Source organism: Cnephaeus nilssonii, assembly GCF_951640355.1.
Source record: "Cnephaeus nilssonii genome assembly, chromosome: 12".
Classification (NCBI taxonomy): domain Eukaryota; kingdom Metazoa; phylum Chordata; class Mammalia; order Chiroptera; family Vespertilionidae; genus Cnephaeus; species Cnephaeus nilssonii.
Window position 1 is genome coordinate 30874563 of NC_137083.1, and position 24482 is coordinate 30899044.

At 39.0% G+C, this 24482-nt stretch overlaps 1 protein-coding gene across 4 annotated transcripts in view; it reads right to left on the reverse strand.

Annotated features, from left to right (window-relative positions):
* The window catches only part of RUNDC3B (RUN domain containing 3B), a 112078-nt gene that overhangs the window by 76708 nt on the left and 10888 nt on the right, over positions 1-24482 (reverse strand). For 2 of the 4 annotated variants that reach the window (XM_079786180.1, XM_079786178.1), the window contains exons 2-3: positions 19713-19828; positions 1925-1975 (exon numbers count right to left, since the gene is read on the reverse strand). In XM_079786180.1, coding sequence (XP_079642306.1) covers positions 1925-1975; positions 19713-19828 — 167 coding nt within the window. The remainder of the gene's footprint in view (positions 1-1924; positions 1976-19712; positions 19829-24482) is intronic. The other 2 variants (XM_079786181.1, XM_079786179.1) reach the window with 1 other exon arrangement.

Here is a 24482-nt window from a genome sequence, read left to right on the forward strand (position 1 = left end):
CCAATCAATGTATATCTTTCACATTGCTGTTTCTCTCTCTCTCTCTCTCTCTCTCTCTCTCTCTCTCTCTCTCTCTCTCTCTCTTCTCTCTCTCTCTCTCAATGACTAGATTAATTGGTATCACTTCATAATATATCCTCTGGTGAGGATTAACAAAATAAATAAATAAAGTAGCATTATTAGTTGAGATACATATTTATTAGACCATTCATCCAGCTTTGAAGATAAAATTATGATCTTAAATAATATTCTAAATAAAATATATTAATGTTCTAAAAAAGACAAAGTTAAACACTTTAAAAATAACTTTACCCTTTACACTGAATCTTAAGAAGTCTGAGTCTTGACTAGGTAATTGTACTTATATTGCTAGTTCTGTATGTTACTTACAGGATGCTTCAGGGAAATCATTTAGCAAATATGAATCACAGTTACTAATCTATAAAATGTAATTATCAACTCTTATTACAACAATTAATGTCTTGTTCACTGCTAAGAAATTTATCACAGGTATCTAAAACAAATGTCTAAAGTATGTACCTATACAATAAAAATGAGTCAATTATAAATCTTCTAAAACAAAAAATTAAGATAAACAAGTTCATCTGCAAATCTGAAAACTGAATTTGACTTAATAGGTTTACTTATCCCAGTAATTTGACCATCTTTCCAAGTAGAATATTAAGAGTTTTGTGGGGGGGTTTTCTTCCAGCAGCATTTTTAATATAAGGTTTAGAATACTGGCAGATTTAATTAAAGTACCGACAGCTGAGGTCCATATAGAAAGCTATGAGTAAACGTGTAGACCTGGCCCTAGCCAGTTTGGCTCAGTGGATAGAGCGTCAGCCTGCATAATGAAGGATCTCAGGGTTCAATTCCAGTCAAGGGAACATACCTCGGTTGCAGGTTCGACACCGGTCATGACTCGTTTGGGAGGCAACCAATCAATGTGTCTCTCTCACATCAATGTTTCTCTCTCTCTGTCTCTTCCCTTCCCTTCCCTTCCCTTCCACTCTCTCTAAAAATCAATGGAAAAATATCCTCAGGTGAGAATTAACACACAAAAAAAGTGTAGACCTAAAGAAATCAAGCATATTTTTTTTTCAGTAGTGATTAAGGCTGTATTTATAGGGAAATTAAAAGAAATTTTTTAAAATTATTATTTGTGGGATTTGGATTGAGGAAATGAGAAGATATTTTTCTTCTACTTTCTATCCTTTATCTTAGTGTTATCTTTGAAACACTAGAAATTTCTTTTCTAATTAAAACGTACAGTAAAAGGCTAGGTCATAAGTGCAGAGGCCCTGCAGTGTTTTGCATACAGCAGGAACTCAATAAAAGTATTTTGAATAAATGAATAAGAAGTACGCATTCTACTTGGGAGAAAGGAAACTAAGGAATACAGTTCCACTAATGGTTAAAGAATGGCAAAGCAGTTATTGTGGATAGTGCCCATGTATGTTTTACTGAGTGATTTTTGAAAATTCACACAGCTTCTCTGAGGCCCTGGTTTGCATGTAATACAAATATTATTACACAGCACTTACAAAATTGAGGAAATAACCAACAAATCATATATCATTAAGCACTCTAATAAAATATAAATAACACAGATATACGTACTTGATTAATAAGATAGTACTTAAAACCATGGAGCTTAAGAGAAATACGGAGGGGGAGTCACATGGAGAGGAAGGAGAGTCAATGAATTATTATATTGTGTGAGTTTACAACAAGCTTTTACTTTAAAAATTAGCATAAGCATACTTGTGCCCTCAGAATTAACAAAAACAAAAACAGAAAGCTTTGCAAAACCCATGCAATGTACTAAAAAAGATCACTTAACTGATACAGCCCTCCCCAGTAAGTCAATTCCATGCTCCCGTGCAGCTCAGTGGCGGGAGACATCACCAGCATAGAGTACCTTGAAGAGGTATTTGGAGATGAGCCAGCCATCTGCAACTTTGGGAAATCTCTTTAAAAAAATAAACAACAACAACAACACACAGATATTTAAGAAACCTGCCATCAAGTGTATAATTGCAAACTGAATAGCCCAAATTAGATGGCTACACATAATTCTGACACAGTGAACATAAACTCAGGATGAATATGAGCTATACACTCAGCACATAAATGAAGCTGGTCCCTGGTAGCCTATTTTATTGGAGAGTCTAGGATGTATGTAAGTCATAGAAACAAGTGAGAAGCAATTGTTCCCTGTTTATTTCCCCTTCCATCATTCTCTCCCAAGTGCAATAAACGGTTGATGACAGAATGCAAAATGAGCAACAGCTTGATTGAATTGGCTAGATTTGCACCTCAGAATTTATGTTGGTTAGGAAAATTCTTGAACTACATATGTCTCAAAGTGTTTAACTTTAGAACTAAACACTTTTTTACTGTTAACTTTTCTAAAAGTTATAAACAAATTCATTTTGAAGAGCAGTTCTCTTATTTTTGGCCTAAGAAGAGTTAAAGTCTGTATGGTTCAGAATTATGAGACGAACACTTAGCTAGTCGGTAAAATGTTCTTCAGTTTAACCAACGTTTACTAAATGATTACTTTATGCAAAATACTGTTTTATTTCCTATAGCAGCTTTCAATTATTGTTTAACAATCACCATCTGGGAAAGTTACTATAAATTCTGACTATGTTGTTTGGAAATTCCTCTTATAATTATACAGGAAAACTCCAAAGCCAAATAATATTTTCTTCTCTCATAACCAAACAATGCAATCTCCACTAGGACTTGGTCCCACACACCTTTCTAAATACTCAGACCCTTTATGAAACCAAACAAGCACAGTGAGTAATGTTGTATGAAAATGAACGGAAAAAGATATATACAGTTGTATTGTTTGCTACATCTATGTCTCTACATTCACTATCCTCCCACCTTCATCGGTAACATCATAAAGAAATACTGAATTTTGAAACATATCCAAAAGGATCTATAAATTGGTACCCTCGTTGAAGCCCATAGGAGAGCACACTGTTCTTGCTACAACTACAACAAACAAAAATGAAAATTTCTCAGCACTAAAATGTAAATCAGAACAGAATGCTTTTCATTCTGTTATATGATTAACCATATGATTTCACTAATATGTGGGATATAAAACTGGAACTAGTGAACACAAACTGCATTATGGTGGTTGCCAGAGGGAAGGGGGATAGTGGTGGGAGGGTAAAGGGGGCCTTATATATGGTGACGGAAGATGATTTGACTTTGGGTGGTGGGCACACAGAGCAATATACAGATCTTATAACATAGAAACCCACACCTGAAAACTAAATGATCATATTAACTAATGTCACCCCAGTAAATTTAGTTTTAAAACATTAATAAATCAAAAATTAGGCTATGGGGAAAAATAAACACCAATTGTTAATGTTTAAACCACATTTACTTTACTATCACTGCCCTGAAAATAAAGTTATGTGTCTTATTTGTAGTCATTTACATAATCAAAAAGTAATAAAAGTAAAAACGATTTCCAGAAAAATCTTACTGAAAAAAATAAGCTTTAAAAAATGTATCAAATGAGATATATCATAATGAGATTTATGTCATGATTTAATCAATCCCTAATATAAAGTGAGAAATAATTACCCAATCTATTATTAAACTCAATTTATAGATTAGGATTATTTTTCCTTTTTATTGAATTTATTTGGGTGACAATGGTTAACAAAAATTATACAAGTTTCAGGTGCACAATTCTACAACACATCATCTATACACTGTACTGTGTTCACTTCACCAAGTCAAGTCTCCATCCATCACCATTTATCCCTCTATAACCTCCTCCTTCTCTCCCCCTCCCCCAGAAATCACCACACTGTTGTCCATGTCCATGAGCTTTTTTTCTTTTTGCTCAATCCCCCGTGACAGCTGTTGGCCTGCTCTCTATATATAAGTCTTCCTCTATTTTTTTAAATATACTTTATTGATTTTTTACAGAGAGGAAGGGAGAGAGATAGAGAGTTAGAAACATCGATGAGAGAGAAACATCCATCAGCTGCCTCCTGCACACCCCCCACTGGGGATGTGCCCGCAACCAAGGTACATGCCCTCGACCGGAATCGAACCTGGGACCTTTCAGTCCGCAGGCTGACGCTCTATCCACTGAGCCAAACCGGTTTCGGCAGTCTTCCTCTATTTTGTTTGTTAGTTCATTTTGTCCATTAGATTACACGAGTGAAATTATACAGTACTTGTCTTTCTCTGATTGGCTTATTTCACTTAGTATAATGCTCTGCAGGTCCATTCATGCTGTTGCAAAAGGTAATATTTCCTTCTTTTTTTTACAGCTGAGTAGTATTCCAGTGTGTAAATGTACCACATCTTTTTAACCACTCTCTATGATGGACATGGGCTGCTTCCAAATCTTGGCTATCGTAAATAATGCTGCAATGAACATAGGGGTGCATATATTCCTTCAAATTGGTGTTTCGGGTTTCTTCATACAAATTCCCAGAAGTGGAATCACTAGGTCATAAGGCTCCATTTTTAATTTTTTTAGGAAATTCCATACTGCTTTTCACAGCGTATATACCAATCTACATTCCCACCTATAGTACATGAGAGTTCCCTTTTCTCCACATCCTCACCAACACTTATTTGTTTTTGCTTTTTAAAATCTTTATTATTGAGAGTATTACAGATGTCTCCCTTTTTTCCTCCCATTGCCCCCCTCCACCTGGTTTCCACCTGCCCCAGGCCTTCACCACCCTAATGCCTGTGTCCATAGGTAATGCATATATACATATAAGATCTTTGGGTAATCTCTTCCCACTCTCCTTCTCCCTTCTCTCTGAGATTCGTCAGTCTGTTCCATGTTTCCATGCCTCTGGTTCTATTTTATTCATCAGTTCATTAGATTCCTTCTTCATTTATTTTGATTTTTAGATTCAATTGTTGATAGATATGTATTTATTGCCACTTTATTGTTCATATTTTTTATCTTTTTTTTTCTTCTTCCTCTTCTTAAAGAATACCCTTCAACATTTCATGTAATACTGGTTTGGTGGTAATGAACTCCTCTAGGTTTTTCTTGTCTGTGAAGCTCTTTATCTGACCTTCAATTCTAAATAATAGTTTGCTGGGTAGAGTAATCTTGGTTGTAGGTCCTTGATATTCATCACTTTGAATATTTCTTGCCACTCCCTTCTGGCCTGCAGAGTTTCTGTTGAGAAATCAGCTGACAGTCTTCTGAAAATTCTCTTGTAAGTAACTAACTGTTTTTCTCTTGCTGCTTTTAATATTCTCTCTTTGTCTTTTGCTCTTGGCATTTTAATTATGATGTGTCTTGGTGTGGGTCTCTTTGGATTCATGTTGTTTGGGGTTCTCTGTGCTTCCTGGACTTGCAAGTCTATTTCTTTCACCATGTAGGGGAAGTTTTCTGTCATTATTTCTTCAAATAGGTTTTCAATATCTTGCACTATCTCTTCTCCTTCTGGCACCCCCCCATGAGGTACACTTGAAGTTATCCCAGAGGCTCCTTATACTATCTTTATATTTTTGCATTATTTTTTCTTTTTGCTCTTCTGATTACCCAATTTTTTGCTTCCTCATATTCCAAATTGTTGATTTAATTCTCAGAACCCTCTACTCTACTGTTGAATCCCTGTAAATTATTTTTTTTAATTTTAGTTAATGTATGCTTAATTTCTAACAGGTCCTTTTTCATGTCTTTGAAATTTTCACTAAGATCCTTAAAAGTCTAAGTTCCGCCCTGGCCAGTTTTGCTCAGTGGATAGAGCATCGGCCTGCGGACCAAAGGGTCCCGGGTTCGATTCTGGTCAGGGGCACATGCCTGGGTTGTGGGCTCGGTCCAACGTGCAGGAGGCAGCCGATCAATGATTCCTCTCATCATTGATGTTTCTATCTCTCTCTTCCTCTCCCTTCCTCTCTGAAATCAATAAAAATATATTTTTTAAAAAAGTCTAAGTCCCTTGAACCTGACTAAGTCCCTTAGGCTCCTTATAACCATTGTTTTGAACTCTGTATCCAGTATTTTGCTTGCTTTCATTTCTTTCATTTGTGACATTTCTTTTCCTCCACATTTTGGCTGCTTCCCTGTGTTTGTTTCTATGTATTAGGTAGGGCTGCTATGTCTCCTGGAATTGGTAGAGTGGCCTTGTGTAGTAGGTGTCCTAGAGGGCCCAGTGGCTCATCCTATAGGGCCCAGTGGCTCCAGTCAACTGATCTGGGCTTTCTAGATACACCCCTGTGTGGACTGTGAGCACAGTCTTGTTGTAGTTGAGCCTTGATTGCTGTTGGTGTCACTGGGTGGAATTGACCTCCAAGCCAACTGGCTGTGAAGACAAGCTGTGACTACAGTGGAAGAGCTACTGTTCAGGAGACACCCTTATGGGGCAGGACTTGCTTCAGTGGGGCTTTGGTGCTCACTGAATCGGCTCCTTTAGTGTGTCGCTTGTGGATGTGTAGAGTTGTAATCTGGTAGGGTCTGAAGCTGTCCATTGGGTGTACTGGCTTTGGGGCCTCCTGGGAGGTACAAAGTCAACCACTGCCTGGTGCTACCCAGCAGGAGCTACAGAGAGATCTGCAGATGGCTGCTCCTTGTACTGGGCTTAGAAGTGCCCAGGCGAGGCCCAGCTGGTGCTAGTGCTGGGTCTTGGGCCTCTTATTGATAGGTATGGGGCATGCTGATGCCAGCTGCTGTTTTTTTTTAGAGCTTTTAGGATAGTCTAAAGCCTGAGCCAGGACAGGCCCTTCATAAGGAAAAGTTACTACAAACAGCTTGGACTAGAAGCATTCCACCAGTAGATTCCAAATGATCTGCAAATTTCAACACATCTCTTTCATATTATAGATGGGAAAGGTTAGACCCAGAAAACACCTGCCTAGACCCAGCACATCTGTTCCGTGCAGACTCATGCTGATCTACTCCTTTGGCTACAAACAAAATCTAACATGTAGAAAAAAAATCAGTTTTCCTGGTTGGTTATGAGTTTTCATTAGCAACTTCAGAAATAAGAAAAATGATGAGATAGTAAACATGCAGTATAACTAGGGTAAATATTTTTCATATAAATTTTAAATCCTTAGCACACACACAGTATATCTGAAAGACAAAACTCACATTATTTCAAAATGGCCCAAAGAGTGCTTATCTGTAGAAAAGATTCTCATTTGCAATTGAAATAAAACCTTTGTTGTAAAAAATCTATGTTTTATAGTTTATTGTTACACTATTTCATAAAATATATAATATTAAATATTTATGTTTAATTTCTTTTTTATAATTTAATTCTATTATTTTTAAATTAAATTTATTGGGGTAACATTGGTTAATAAAATTATATAGATTTCAAGTGTACAATTCTATGATATATCATCTGTATATTGCATTATGTGGTCACCACCCAGAAAATAGTGATAGTTGCACAACATTTTGAATATAATAAAAATCAATCATTGTGTATGCTTTAGAATGGTTATAATGGTGAATTTTATGTCATGTAAATTTAATTTCAAGTTTAAGATACTAAAAAACAAAATGAAATGGAAATATAGTATGGCCAATATACAAAGGGCAAAATACAGATCATAGCAAAAGATACAAATATATACATACACATTCATAGGCATACATACTGGTATATGTGATAGATATACAAAGTTACCAGCTACAATTATATCTGGGATTTCTGAATTTTTTTATGAATACCTTAGCTTTTTAACTTGAACCTCTTGTCATTTTTATGAGGATTATAAAAAAGAGGGAAGACAAAAAATCTGATGGGTAGCCCAAAAGGACAAATGTATACATACAGAAAGAGGTTAAATTAAGGAATTATAATAAAGCTTTATACCTTTCTTTCCTTCTTCCCTTAAAAATATGAATGCAAGCAAAGTCAAGTAGTCTACCTATATGGCTGTTATGGGATAAAAATCTTAAAATAAAAAAAGGTTTTTCAAAAGTTATTAGAGAAACAGGAAACAATGAGGACTGCAAGCTTGAGAATAAACCAAGTATAGCAATATTTTTCAATGGAAAAAGATACAAAAAGGGTATGGAAATTTGAGTGCTACTTCATTTTTCCAGTCACTAACCTTTTTTACCATACTTGGTTTAGAGACTAAGGCTTTCTGTTTTTAGAATCTACAAATTTACTTACTACTGAACCTTAAACTTAGTATATTCTACAGAGGTTAATTTTACTCCCTATGCAATTTAAAGACACTGAACTAAATTTACCATGCTACGTATAACTTTGGATGTTTCAAGAATTCCTTGAAAATTATAATTTCTGGAGATAGAAAATCTGCTGAAGCTTTCCGATATTTCCAAGTACAAAACTTTAAAGGGTGTTTCTCAGAGTGGCAGTCTTGTCCATTGTCTAAAAGCCAAACTCTGGTAACCTTCAGAGTCACTTTCTTATCTATTGTATCATGTTTTGGCCTGCGTATATGGCTTTTACTGGGGGAGTTGTGCTCATATGTTACTCCAGAAACAATGCAAGTCTCATTTTGTATGCACACCAAGAATCAAAAGTTGGAAAACCTTCAAAAATTAACAAAGAAAATTCAAAAGCCAAATGGACAGGTTTATCTTTACCCATTGTTTCTAAGGGTGTTTATACTGCACTTCAAAAGGTGGCCCCATGGGGAGGTAACTGTTTATCATCTAAGTCAGGAAGAGCTTTGAGGTTCAAGCCAGTGTTCCTGAGAAACGCTTAGGTATCACAACAGTTCAACTGGATTGGAGAAATTCTAAAATGTCAAGGCGTTCTAACTCATTTTCAGAGTCTGAATCCAGATGCTATCAGAAAAAAAGAAAAAGGAAAAAAAAAACACCCAGAAATTATTATTGTTGCATCAGGAATTCTATTTTCCAACAAATACTCATTGAGTGCCTACCACTTCCCAGGCACTATTCTAGAGATCTGAGGTACATCAGTGAACAAAACAGACAGAGGTCTTTGCCCTGAGGTAAGCTTACATTTTAATGGAGGTAAAAAAAAGATAATAAACAATAATCATAATTAGTAAATCACAGAATATGTAGAAGTTAAGACTTTAAAATGTTAACCCCTCAGATACATAGAAGTGTTTTTCATGCAGCGGGAATATCCAGTGCAATGGTGAACTGCGGTATAAATGTGCCTGGTACAGTGAAGAAAAAGCAAAAGACCGATGAGGCTAAAGCACAGAAATTTAAAAACAAGAACAAAAGGACTCACTGTACACAAGTATAAACTAAAACATGTTCAGAATCAAGGCAAAATCTAAATTGAATGTAAGTCAGCAAACCCCAATGTTAGTAAGTATAATTAACTCATTAATTCATAGGAAATGTGACATAGTGTCTCATTATACTTGATCATTTTTTTAGTAAGTAGTATATTACTAATTGAGTCTCTGGTCTTCTATGATACTACAGTTACTTATTTACTACTGAACCTTAAAATTCTATATTCTAAAATAGCTAATTTTACTCCCTATGCAACTTAAAGACACTGAAGTAAATTTACCAGCTACATATAACCTTGGATGCTTCAAGATATTCTATATTTTTGTTTTAATTAGTGATTTTCCACAAAGCCTTTACAAAATTCACTACTGTATCCCATCTCAGTACCACCTAGCTGAAGGTTAAAAGATTGTTCCTTATCATTTTACTGCTAAATTTCATTATTTTTCTTAAACTGTCAGGCCCAAAGTCACAAATGACATTTAACATTTTAATTTTCATTTGAGGCATTTTTATGCCTTTTTCCTGTGTGAAGCCTTCCCTGACCCATCCAAACAGGATGAATTACTCACCCTTTGTGCTACATCACGCTCATTAACATTTCTATTATGACTCAATGACACTATTATACAACATTATGTGTTAATGTATCCTCTTTCTGCCCTCCAAGACTGAGTTTCATGTGAAAACATGCCTTAGTAATCTTTACATACTAAGACACTAGCATAGGGCTTATATGGATTGCTAAATAAGAGAACAAATGGGATAAATAGTGTATGTATGTGTGGAAAAGATTAGGGAGAATGGGAAAAAAGAAAAAAGAGGAAGGCATATGTGAAGTGCCAATTTAAGGCATCTGCTCTGTGAAAAGATTAGGGAATGCATGCTGACTCATGTCCAAAGCAAAGGAAAGGAGTTACATTTAGTCAAGAAAAACGTGGAAGGGTAATGATAAATGCTCCCTGAGGTTGCTTTTTACTATGGGCAATGAAAAACTACCTAACTTCCTAAAGTAACTGGGAGATGAAGGAGTGGAAATTTTAAGTATTACAATGAAAATGTGGGATCCTCCTGATTTTTTAATGTTTTAATGGGAAGCAATTGAATTTGGGGAAGTTATAAAAATATATTTTTTAATTTTACAGTAAAATTTCAAGGAGTCATGTAACTAGAACTATAACATACATAACAATTCCACCATCCCAAAAAACCCTTTCATGCAAACACTATAAAAGCAACCTTCCCCCACAACCTCTAACCTCTGATAATTACTGATCCTATTCTCTATACTATAATTTTGCCTTTTCTATAATCCTATATAATAGAGGTAATATGCAAATTGACCATCACTCCCACACACAAGATGGCCGCCCCCATGTGAACACAAGATGGCTGCCACAAGATGGCCAGCAGGGAGGGCAGTTGTGGGCGATCAGGCCAGCAGAGGAGGGCAGTTGGGAGGGACCAGGCCTGCAGAGGAGGGCAGTGGGGGTGACCAGGCCTGCAGGGAAGGGCAGTTGGGTGTGATCAGGCCTGCAGGGGAGGGCAGTTGGGGGGGACCAGGCCTGCAGGAGAGGGCAGTTGGGAGGGACAAGGCCTACAGGGGAGGACAATTGGCGGCGACCAGACCTGCAGGGGAGAGCAGTTCAGGGGCACCAGGCCGGCAGTGTAGGGCAGTTAGGGGCGACCAGGCTGGCAGGGGAGGGCAGTTAGGAGCAACCAGGCCTGCAGGGGAGGGTAGTTGGGAGCAACCAGGCCTGCAGGGGAGGGCAGTTGTGGGGGACCAGGCCTGCAGGGGAGGGCAGTTGGTGGTGACCAGGCTGTCAGGGGAGGGCAGTTAAGGGCGACCAGGATGGCAAGATAGGGCCATCAGCGGTGACCGGGCCAGCAGGGAGGGCAGTTGGGGGAGACCAGGTCTTCAGGGGAGGACAGTTAGGGTCAACCAGGCCAGCAGGGGAGAGCAATTAGGGGTGACCAGGCCGGCAGGGGAGGGCAGTTAGGGGCAATCAGGCCTGTAGGGGAGCAGTTTGGCGTCGATCAGGCTGGCAGGGGAGTAGTTAGGGGGTGATCAGACTGGCAGGAAGAAGCAGTTAGGGGCAATCAGGCAGGCAGGCAGTCAGGCGAGCGGTTGGGAGCCAGCAGTCCTAGATTGTGAGAGGGATGTCCGACTGCCCATTTCGGCCCGATCCTGGAGGGCCTAAACAAGGAGTCGGACATCCCTCGAGGGGTCCCACATTGAAGAGGGTGCAGGCTTGGCTGAGGGACACCCCCCGCCCCCATGCACGAATTTCGTGCACCGGGCCTCTAGTCTCTATAATAAAAGCCTAAGCAAACATTATGATGGAACGACCAGAATGACCGGTCGCTATGATGTGCACTGACCACCAGGGAAAGCACTGCTCAGCCAGATGCTGGGCTCATGGCTGGCGAGTGCAGCGGTGGTGGCGGAAGCCTCTCTCGCCTCCATGGCAGCGCTAAGGAGAAGCGAGCAGGTGGGCACTAAGGAGCGAGAGAGATGTCCAACGGGTCCCGCACTGCAAGAGGGCACAGGCTGGGCTGAGGTCCCCCCACCAGTGCACCAATTTCATGCATCAGGCCTCTAGTGTCATATAAATGGGATCATACAGTATATAAACTTTAGAGACTCATGTCTTTTACTTATCATAATGCATTTGAGATGCATCCATGTTGTTGTGCGCAGAAACAGGACTTTTCTTTTCCTATTGCTGAATTGTTTACAGTTAGTGCGAGAAAGAGAGAAAAGTATGCCCACTTCATCTTCCTGCAAGTAGAAGTCCTCTTAAATTTCAGTTTTACAACCATATTCCCCATCTTTAAAGAGTGGATGATAAAGGAAATAACACTGCATTTATTCCTATTAAACTTGAGCTCAGACAACTAATTTAGAGAACCTAAAACATAAGATAAGCAATTGTCAATTTTTGAACATCCTTGGGATTTCACTTGGCCTTAATACAAAGGTGAACCTCTTTTTTTAAAAAACATATTTTATTGATTTTTTTACAGGGAGGAAGGGAGAGGGATAGAGAGTTAGAAACATTGGTGAGAGAGAAACATCAATCAGCTGCCTCCTGAACACCTCCTACTGGGGATGTGCCCACAACCAAGGTACATGCCCTTGACTGGAATCGAACCTGGGACCTTTCAGTCCCCAGGCCGACACTCTATCCACTGAGCCAAACCAGTTAGGGCCAAAGGTGAACCTCTTTGAAGCATTTTACTTAGTTTATGTACCATATTTTTAAGAGCAATACTAACAAACCAGTGATATACCAGAAGGATAACTAAGATTATGGTGATTCCAGAAGATTGAAGGAACTAGGGATACCTTATGTAGTAGAAAAAAAAGGGGGGAACTGAGGAGAAAGAGTTATGTAATAGCAATATTTTAAAATTAATTAGCCTCACATTTGAAAAAGGTGACGGAAAGAACAGTCAGATAGTTTGGATTCATATACATAGAATTTCCTAACAATCTCAACTGAACAAAAATGTGGACTATTTAGCTATCCAAAGCTAAAAAATATCAGAAGTATTTAAACAACTGCATATCCACGAGTAAGAAATGTTAGTAAATGGATTGCTTCAGTAGGAGAGAGACTAGAGTAGTGATATTTAGTCTATTATCTGTGGTGCTACCTGAAATGGTGCTGTGGAGTTCTGGAAAGCAGGGCGGGGGCACGGGGGGGGCGGGGGCAGGGGGTGCAACTACTACTGAGCAGGCAAACTGTCTGATTTCCTCACCTTGCTTCAACAAGACACCCCACCTATATATTCGGCATTTACACTGGTTTTTAGTATAAGAAGTGGAAGTGGGATCAAGAGAAAGATTATGCTTTAAAATAAATGTTCAAAAAATGAAATCAGACCACTGTCTTACACCAGAATAAACTCAAAATGGATTAAAGGCTTAAATATAAGACCTAAAACCATAATAAAACTTCTAGATGAAAATATAGACAATAAAATCACAGATACTTCTCTTAGCAATATTTTTTTTCTCATACATCTTCCTGGGCAAGGGAGACAAAAGAAAAAATAAACATGCTACAACAAACTAAAAAGCTTTTTCACAGCAAGGGAAACCATCAACAAAAACGAAAAGACAACCTACTAAATGCATGAAGCTATTCGCCAATGATACATCCCATAAGGAGTTAATACCCAAAATTTGTTTAACAAAATCATACAACTCAACTAGAAAAACAAACCAAAAAAACAAACAACCCAATTAAAATATGGCAAGAAGACCTGAACAGACACTTCTCCAAAGAAGACATGTAAATGGCCAAGAGACATATGCAAAGTTGCTCATCATCACTAATCTTTAGCAAAATGCAAATCAAAACCACAAGATACCACCTCACACATGTCAGAATGGTTATCATCAATAATAATCCACAAACAACAAGCATTAGCAAAGATGTGGAAAAAAGTACACTATTGGTAGGAATGGAGATTGGTGCGACCATTGTGGAAAACATGTGTGGAGGTTCCTCAAAAAGTTAAAAATCGATATGCCTTATGACCCAGCAACTCCACTTCCATGGATATATCCAAAGAAACCCAAAACACTTATCTGTAAGAATATATGTACCTCCATGTTCATTGCAACATTATTTACAACTAGAGGCCCAATAAACAAAATTTGTGCAAGGGCCTTGGCCCTGGCCCCAGCCCGCTGCGGCCGCTGCCATGGCCGGGGGCCTCTGCCACCTCTGCCTGGGCCCCCGCCTCCTGTGGCTTTATCTGGAAGGACGTCTGGAAGGACATCTGGTCTAATTAGCATATTATGCTTTTACTAGAGGCCCGGTGCATGAAAATTCATGTACTGGAGGGGGGCATTGCTCAGCTTGGCCTGCCCCCTCACAGTCCGGGAGCCCTCAGGGGCAGGAGGTGACCCGGTGATCAGGGAAAGGCGATGCCCCATCACACCTCTGCTGCTGCCACTGCCGGCAGCTCAAACCTCAGCCGGCCTTGGTTACCTGAGTCTTGGGCAGCCCTGGGTGGCTGGGAAGCCACCATCCAAGCCTTGTCTGCTCTTTGGGCTGGCCCTGGGCGGCTGGGCAGCTGCCATCCAAGACTTGCCTGCGCCTTGGGCTGGCCCTGGGTGGCTGGGGGGCTGAGGAGACTTGGTGCCACCATCTTGTGGCTGTGGGCACCACCATATTTAAAGGCGGGGCAGTCAATTAGCATATTCCCTCCTTATTGGCTGTGGGTGCCGCCATCTTTGCAATGGCGTGAGGGTCAATTAGCATATTCCCTATTTATTAGATAAGATTATTATAGATAGCCAAGATATGGAATAACCCAAGTGCCCATCAATAGATGAGTGGATAAAAAAGCTGTGGTACATATACACACTGTAATACCTATATAATAAAAGGGTAATATGCAAATTGACCAAACAGCAGAACGACCAGTCGGCGGGGGGCGGGTCTAGCAAGTGGGCGGTGCCAGGCCATCCAAGGTAGGTGCCAGCAGGCAGAGGAAGGGGATGCGATCAGGACAAATAGCAATATTCAAATATTTCTTTTAATTAATTCACTTTCAATGTGCATGAATTTGTGCACTGGGCCACTAGTAAAAAATAATGAAATCTTACCTTTTGTGATGGCATAGATGGACCTAGAGGGTATTATGCTAGTGAAATAACTCAGACAGAGAAAGAAAAATACCAAATGATTTCACTTATATGTGGAATTTAAAGAACAGAATAAACAAAATGGAAATAGACTCACAGACATAGAGAACTGATAGTTGTCAGAGGGAAAGGAGTTTGGGGGGACTGGGTGAAAAGAGATGAAGGGATTAAGAAGTACAAATTGGTAGTTTTGGCTAATCTAAATTTTGCTGTGACTATTTAAAATTGGCAATATTTCTTTCAGAAGAAGGTAGAATAAGAATAGCACTCATCCTAATGCGCATTAGTAAGACCATATTTTGAAATGATCATGGGTCTTGACTATAATATATACAGTGTATATTAATGACAGTGACCATATTTGATCTACAGAAAATGTTTTTATTTTTTATGTTATTTCATTTTATAATTCTTAATCTAAAGCATTTTTTTTACTAAATTTATTGGGGTGACACTAATTAACAAAATTATATAGGTTTCAGGTGCACAATTCTACAACATGTCATCTATACACTGTATTGTGTGTTCACCATCCCAAATCAAGTCTCCATCCATCACCATTAATCTCCCCAATACCCTCTCCACCTCCTCCCACCCCCTCTTCCCTCTCTACTCCCTACCTCCCTGGCAATCACCACACTGTTGTCCATGTCCATGAGTTTTTTCCTTTTTTGCTCAATCCCAACCTCCCTCTTGCCTCCCCGCCCCCCCCCCCCCCCCCCCCACACACACACACAGGAAATGTTTTTGAAAAGTTCTGAATTATTGCCTGACCAGCATGGCTCAGTGGTTGAGCATTGACCTCTGAACCAGAAGGTCACAGTTTGATTTCCAGTCAGGGCATATGCCTGAGCTCAATCCCCAGTGTGGGGCGTGCAGGAGGCAGCCAATCAATGATTCTCTCTCATCATTGATGTTTCTATCTCTCTCTCTCCCTCTCCCTTCATCTCTAAAGTCAATAAAAATGTATTTTTAAAAATAAAACTTTTGAATTATTAACCTTACATAGCTTAAAAAATTAACACACATCTTACTGTATCATCTTTCTTACTGCCTTAATAATACTAGTGGAATTTGCATCATAAATCAACTAGAGATTCTATTTTCAACATAGTTTAGTTCATTGGCTTCTCGGGAATAACATTCACCATTAGACGTAATTCTAAAGGTCTCCAATCTATATTTTGCTGAGGCATGACTCAGAAGATAGCAGGCAGGTGTGCAGAAGGGGTCCAGTTTGTGGTAGAGAGTCCATCTGATCACTCAGCATGGATATCTCAACGTGGCCTAATTGTTTTCTGTTGATAGTTGTTTATGTATTTTGTGAATGAATCAATCGTATGTTAAATGCTATATCACAGGAGTTAAGATCTTCTGATAAAAAACAACACTTGTGAACATTAGAAACATCAGGCTCTACTATACTACCTGTGTTTTTTCAGTCAGGTATCATTTATAAATTTATAAAGTAAAATATAAAATTATAATCACCACACAATATAGAAACCTTGGCAGTATCTCAAAATACTCTCATATACTTTGCTTTAAAACAAACTTTTTAATAAAAGGTAATATATTAATGTCAGAAAATTTAAGAAATACAGGACAGCAAACATAACAAAAAAGTAACCATTTCAAAATGCAAAATAATTAACTTCTAGTAGGAAAGCATTAGTGATTATATGGACCACCTTTTAAACTGCAAAGGGCTGACTGAATTCAGATTTTGTTTCCTGATGTAATTAAATTCAACCCTTTTTCACAAACCCACAGGACTGCTAAACTGTGATTTAATACTCATAGTAAAACTTGTTTAACATCAAAAAGTACAGAATAGAACCTTCAGATTAAATTTGAGACTCTCATAAGCTATATTACCAAAACAGAGTACTGATTTGAAACTATACCATTAATATCCATATATATAAAGAGCAAGGCGCCATCACAACCGAAACAACTGAACAGACGACCAAATAGGCTGAGTGGGGCAACAAGGCTGGCAGGGGGGTTAGTGAGGGACAACCAAACGAATGAGCAGCAGGCTGCATGGGGTGACCAGGCCAGCAGGGGGGTTAGTGAGGGACCTAAAATGACTGAGCAGCAGGCTGCGTGGGACGACCAGGCCGGCAGGGGGGGCAGTGAGAGGTGACCAAATGACCGAACAGCAGGCTGCGTGGGGCGACCAGGCCGGCAGAGGGGGCAGTAGGTGGCAACCAGGCTGGCAGGGGGGGCAGTGAGGGGCAACCAGGCTGGCAGAGGGGAGCAGTGAGGGGCGACCAGGCCAGCAGGGGGGCAGTTGGAGGCGACCAGGCCGGCAGGGGTGGCAGTGAGGGGCAATCAGGCTGGCGGGGGGGGGGGGGCAGTTGGGGGCAACCAGGCCAGCGGGGGTGGGGGGCAGTGGGGAATGACCAGGCCAGCGGGGGGGGCAGTTAGGGGCGATCAAGTTGGCAGGCAGAGGCAGTTAGGGGCGATCAAGTTGGCAGGCAGAGGCAGTTAGGGGCGATCAAGTTGGCAGGCAGAGGCAGTTAGGGGTGATCAGGCTGGCAAGGGGGCCAGTTAGGGGCAATCAGGCAGGCAGGCAGGTGAGCAGTTAGGAGCCAGTGGTCCCGGATTGTGAGAGGACTGTCCCCTGAGCGGTCCTGGATTGGAGAGGGTGCAGGCTGGGCTGAGGGGAGCCCCCTCCCCCATGTATGAATTTTGTGCACCGGGCCTCTAGTTGTAAAGATAATAAAGACTTAAGTGAAGACATCTAATGATCAAGTTTACTTTAGGAAGACTAGACTACAAAATTAATGTAATAAATTATTATTATTACTAATATTTATTCTATATAACTAGAGACCCGGTGCACGAATTCATGCACAGGTGGGGTCCCTTGGCCTGGCCGGCGATCGAGGCCTATCAGGGGGACCAGCCAGCCAGGGGGAGGGGCCGCAGGAGGTTTTCTGTGGGAGCACACTGACCACCAGGGGGCAGTTCCTGCGTTGAGTGTCTGCCCCCTGGTGGTGAGTGCATGACATAGCAACTGGTCTACCAGTCGTTGTAGTCATTCCAGTTATTTGGTCTTAACAGTTGCTTAGGCTTTTATATATATATACATCTTGATGTTGTCAGCTATATTTTACAGATCTATATTTTTAATTAAAAATATTTTACAACTTTGAAAGAATATAGCTCCCATCTTCCCTTTTAAATTTTGAGATTTACGTTTTTGATGTAAATGTATTTATGGATTTATTTTAAGAAAACCAAAGTGGAGCATTTCTTTTCCCATACTTCTTTTTAACCTACTTACTGCTAAAACTTTTCCAAAGTTTAATGAAGCAGAGATTAAGCAATCAAATTTAATGCCTAGATGTGTCTTTGTAAATTGATTAAAATACCATCTACTAATCTTTAGAGATGGGCTACCTTTTATTTTAATCTTTTATTTTAATTACTTATAGAAAGTGACTCTGCTCCTTACATGTGGCAATTAATATACTTATTATTTTTATATTAAACACAAAAAATGTTTATTTATATTAAGAGCAGACAAAATAAACTTTATACCAAAAAAGAGTAAAAAAAGGTCACTTATAATGATTAAAGTTTCAATTTATCAAAAAGTCTTAATAAATTTACATTTCTATGTGCTTAAGGATATGGTCTCAAAAACAAAGGAAATATTTACAGATCTATAAGGAGAAATAGAGAAATCCACTATCTCAGAAAGAGATTTTAATATACCACTGTGTTGGTAATTGATTCAAGTCAATTTTTAAAAATTAGTAAAACTATATAATGTTAAAAGAACATGATTTATGAACAACCTAATTTTTATAAAGTTATAATTTTCCAAACCTGAATAGTATCATGACATTAAAGAGCATGAATGAGTAGTTTTTTAAAATGATAGTAAAAAATATACATGTAAGAAAATTTTTTAAAGCCCAAGAGGCTCTACCAGAAAATTCTGTTAAACTTTCAGTAACAGATAATTCTCACACAACTCATCCCAAAACATAGACAGAGAGAAATACTCCTTTACTCATTTTATGCAAAATCTTGATATCAAAATCCAACAAAGACAATAGGGAAAAATATTACAAGCCATTCTCATTCATGAACATGTATGTAAATATCCCAACTTCATTATAGAACCATATAGGAAAAGGGGTTCAGGGAAGCACACAAGGTCGAAGAAATGATATTTCTTCAATCAGGATAATGATTACCCTGGGGAAAGGAATATGGTTGTGATCATGTGAGAGTATCTCAGAGTGTGGGTAGAGGGGAGTGGGAGATTGGGAATTTATAATTACTTCCATAATCAATCCATATATTATATGTACTTTTCTGTATGTTCATTAAACATATTTCACAACAAAAGAACAAAACATTTTAAAGTAATCTTCATTATAGTAAATTTATGGAAGTTACACATTCTATTAACATCTGGAGTTGGTATTGGAGAGCTAATAGGCTAAGGACATTATTTAACCCTTTTCTTATAAATTCTTATACTGACTTATTTTATTGCACATATGTTCTAATGAAAAAAATCTAATGGATCATAGTTTACTATGACTGTAAATAAGAGTTTCAAAGTATACACTCAGTATTTTTAATCCATTTTGGAAATGGGTACACATCCGAGAACAGAAATTCTTCCCAGACACGTAGGCCAAAAGATTATGCATTCTAAAATCACTTTTTATGCTTTTCATGATTTGGCATGGTTGCTATCTAAATCACACCAGACTATATCGTTTCTAAAACTTTAAGCTTATTAAAAAGAGAGCTGTTGGGAGATAAATAATACACTTGTGCTATTACCTTTTAGCCGGTGACTTAGAATCTGTTCCAAAATAGCTGCAAAATTATTAAATTCAGGAGAAGAATCATCAATTGTCTCAAAGCAGGATCGATCAATCAGGGTCTTTACAGAAAACCTATGAATAAAAGGAGATTATTACTGTTTTTAAGCAGAGTTGATTTATTCACTCAAGTAGCAAAAATAGGAGGAAAGCAATTTGGGAAGGTATTAGAGAAATACTTTATAAGATTATATATTTTGAAAACTCCCTCTATTCAAATTCACTGTGTAAGTAGAAACATTTACAGAAATATCAGGCTTTCCATTTATATATTTACTATATGTTGACTATGCTAAGCCTTAGGAATAGCTCACTGTCCTCACAGTTATTAAAATCAGAATTAAAAAATGACCTAAATTATTAACTCCAAAATACTTGAAAGCTATGACACTACTTGTAAGAAATTTGAGCATGCTTTCAAGAGTTTTGAAGCATAGCATTTAATAAACTTGGATGCCAGTGTTCATGATATGTGGGATCCAAAGTTTTTATGAGCTATAAATAGGAAAACTTAAAAGTATGTAGAGTATGCTATACTTTTCTCTCTCATCAGAATGTCTTTTATCTCTATTTCTGACTGCCAAAAATCAACACATTTTCCAAGACTCCATTCACATAACATCATTTCAGTGAAGGATTATCCTCTAACATATTCCTAGCAAACTAATATTTTGTTTGTATCTCCCTTCAGAGACAATTACAATTTATCTTACTGCCGCTATTTGTGTTGTCTATCTTTATCTTATCCTATCTAATAAAAGAGTAATATGCAAATTGACCATACCTCCGATACACCCACAAGCCACGCCCACCAGCCAATCAGGAGTGAGTATGAAAATTAACCCAACCAAGATGGCTGCGGCCACAGAGAGAGCAGGAGGCTTGGGTTTCCCTGGCAATGGAGGAAGCCAAGCTTCCCGCACACCCTGGCCGGCCCAGGCCTCCGCTCAACGCTACAAAGTTTCAATTATAGAAGATAAATAAATCCCAACAAAAATGGTGGCAGCCACGGAGCTGGAGAGAGCAGGAGGCTTGGGTTGCCCCTGGCAATGGAGGAAGCCAAGCTTCCTGGCCTGCCTTGGCCTCCACTCAAGGCTACAAAGTTTCAATTATAGAAGATAAATAAATCCCAGATACCAGGGCCTCCGCTTGGGTCGCTGGGGGGCATGGCTGGCCTGCAAACCACCACAGGCCCCTCACCCAGGCCACCCCAAGCCCCAAGGGAACCCCCACCCTGATCCGGGACACCCTTCAGGGCAAACCAGCCAGCCCCCACCTGTGCACCAGGCATCTATCCTATCTAATAAAAGAGTAGTATGCAAATTGACTGTCACTTGAACACACAATATGGCTGCCCCCATGTGGACACAAGATGGCCACCACAAGATGGCCAGGAGGGAAGGGCAGTTGGGAGGGACCAGGTCTGCAAGGGAGGGCAGTTGTTGGTGATCAGGCCAGGAGGGGAGGGCAGTTGGGTAGGACCAGGCCTGCAAGGGAGGGCAGTTGGGGGCAACCAAGCCTGCAGGGGAGGGCAGTTAGGGGTGACCAGGCTGGCAGAGGAGGGAAGTTGGGGGAGACCGGGCCTACAGGGAAGGGCAGTTGGGGGGGACCCAGGCCTCCAGGGGTGAGCAGTTGGGGGGGGGAGGGACCAGGCCTGCAGGGGAGGGCAGTTAGGGGTGACCAGGCTGGCAGGGGAGGGCAGTTAGGGGCAATCAGGCTGGCAGGGAGCAGTTAGGCATCAATCAGGCTGGCAGGGGAGTGGTTAGGGGGTGATCAGGCTGGCAGGCAGAAGCGGTTCGGGGCAATCAGGCAGGCGAGCAGTTGGGAGCCAGCAGTCCTGGATTGTGAGAGGAATGTAGGATTGGGCCTAAACGGGCAGTCGGACATCCCTCGAGGGGTCCCAGATTGGAGACGGTGCAGGCTGGGCTGAGGGACACACCCCCGTGCATGAATTTCGTGCACCGGGCCTCTAGTTAAAATATAAATTCCTTCAGGGCAATGCATGAAATTGAAAAATATATTACAAAGAATCAACAGTAAAGAAGATGAAACAGAGGATCAAATAAGTGATTAGGAAGATAAGAAAGTATAAAACACCCAATCAGAACAGAAAAAAAAAATTTTTTTTTAAATGAGGACATTTTAAGGGAACGTTGGGAACATTAAGTGTACCAACATTAACATCTTGGAGGTGCTGGAGGGAAGAAAGAAATTGAAAAACTGTTTGAAAAATAATGACAGAAAACTTCCCTAATCTGGAGAAGGAAATAGACATACAAGTTCAGAAAGTGCAGAGAATCCCAAACAAGATGAACCCAAAGAGGCCCACACCATGACACATCAGAATTAAAATGCCAAATGTTAAAGACAAAGAGAGAATCTTCAAAGTAGCAAGAGAGAAGTAATTAGTTACCTATAAGGGTGTTCCCATAAGTCTGTCAGCTGATTATTCAACAGAAACTTTGCAGGCCAGAAGGGATTGGCACGAAATATTCCAAGTGATGAACAGCAAGGTCCTACAACCAAGATCACTCTACCCAGCAAAGTTATCATTTAGAATCAAGGGACATATAAAGAGCTTCCCAGACAATAGAAAGCTAGAGGAGTTTATCACCACCAAACCAGAATTACAAAAAAAAAATGTTAAAAAGTCTTCTTTAAGAAGAAAAAAGATTAAAAATATGAATAATAAAATGGCAATAAAAACATGTGTCAACAATTACTTTAAGTGCAAATGGCTTAAAGGTTCCATTCAAAAAACATAGGTGGTTGAATGGATAACAAAACCAGATCCTTACATATGCAGTCTACAAGAGACTTGCTTCAGATTGAAAGACACACAGAGACTTGAAAGTAAAGGGATGGAAAAAGTTATTTTATAAAAATAGAAACAAATGAACAAACAAAAGCTGGAGTAGCAATACTTATACCAGACAAAATAGACTTCTTTTAAAAAAAGCTATAATAAGAGACAAAGAAGGACCCAGCAATTCCACTTCTGGGTATTTACCCAAAGCAATCCAAAACACTAAATCAAAAAGACATATGCATTTATATATTCATTGCTGCATTATTTACAATAGCCAAGATATGGAAGCAACCTAAATGTCCATTGATGGATGAATGGATAAAGAAAAAGTAGTGCATATATACAATAAAGCATGACTGAGCTATAAAAAAAATCAATAAATCTCCCCATCTGCAACAACATGGATGGACCTAGAGGGTATTGTGCTGAGTGAAATAAGTCAGACAGAGAAAGACAAATGCCATATGCTTTCACTTACATGTGAAATCTAAAAAACAAATGAACAGGCAAATCACAAACAGGCTGATAGGTACAGAGAATATTTTGATGGCTGCCAGATGGGAGGGGGTTGAGGGGATGGGTGTAAGAGTTGATGGGATTAAAAAGTACAAATTGGCAGTTACAGAGTAGTCATGGGGATGTTAAGTACAGCATAGGGAATATAGTCAATAATATTGTACCCCTAGCCAGTTTAGCTCAGTGGATAGAGCATCGGCCTACGGACTAAAGGGTCACAGGTTCAATTCCGGTCAAGGGCACAGGCCTCATTTGCAGGGTCCTCCCCAGCCGAGGTCCTGTGTTTCTCTTACATCAATATTTCTCTCTGTCTTTCCCTCTCTCTTTCACTCTCTGTAAAAATCAGGTGAGGATTAAAAATAATAATATTGTAAAAATTATGTACGGTGTCAGATGGAGACTAGATTTATTGTGGTGATCACTTCATAAGTTATATAAATCTCTAAACACTGGGTTGTGTACCTGAAGGTACTATGATATTGTACATCAACTGTAATTGAAAAATTAAAAATATTTATTAAAAAAAGAACTGAACTTAATTATAAGAACCTTTTATGTAATTTTTATATTTTTCAAGTTCTTATGTAAAAGCTATTACTTAGACTTGATTTGATATTTTTAGACACTCATCAAATTATCATTTTATTATTTGAAAACCAGTCCTCTTCAAGAAATAGATGACTAATATTAACATCATCATTATCAGGAAATAGCTCAGCATCTGTGTGTTATTTTTTAAATGTATTAAAATTCGTTTTACAGATTTGGTTTTTATAGCACATCTTAGCTAGTTACTGTGTTGTGGACAAAAAGATTCTGGAATTATGGAGCTAGCTACACAATTCTAGAGAAGTGGTGAGTGGGAAGACTTGGCTAGCTAGACTTAAGGATCTAATTCACCTTCTGAAATTTAGGTTTGTGTTGGCAGGAGAACAGGGTATAATTGATGAAACAAATCTGAGAAATATGCTTTTTCTGCATTATTCATTTTGATATATTGTAAATTACTTAAACTGCTTTTTCACCCTGAAAATATCTTTCTGCTTGGAAATAACAGAAATTGTGTGTAATGATATGCTTTGTGATATTTGGATTTTGCTTTTGTTTTAGGTTTTAGGGAGAGTTTGAGTTAAAAGTAATTCAGCATTCTTAGATTTTTGTCATACAGATATTGTCTTCTATAGGAATATAAACTACTGATAACATGATGAAAAAAGACTCCTATTTTATTGACTACTAATTGATCTGTATATGACTCTGGATGCTACAAAAATGTACATGTTACTCTCCATTGCTATTGCATTTTATGAAATAGGTAATTTGTTAGGTAATTTTGTATTAGTCCTGAAGGACAATAGTGACTAAAATCTTATCAGAATGTTATAGGTGGTTGAATTCTAACCT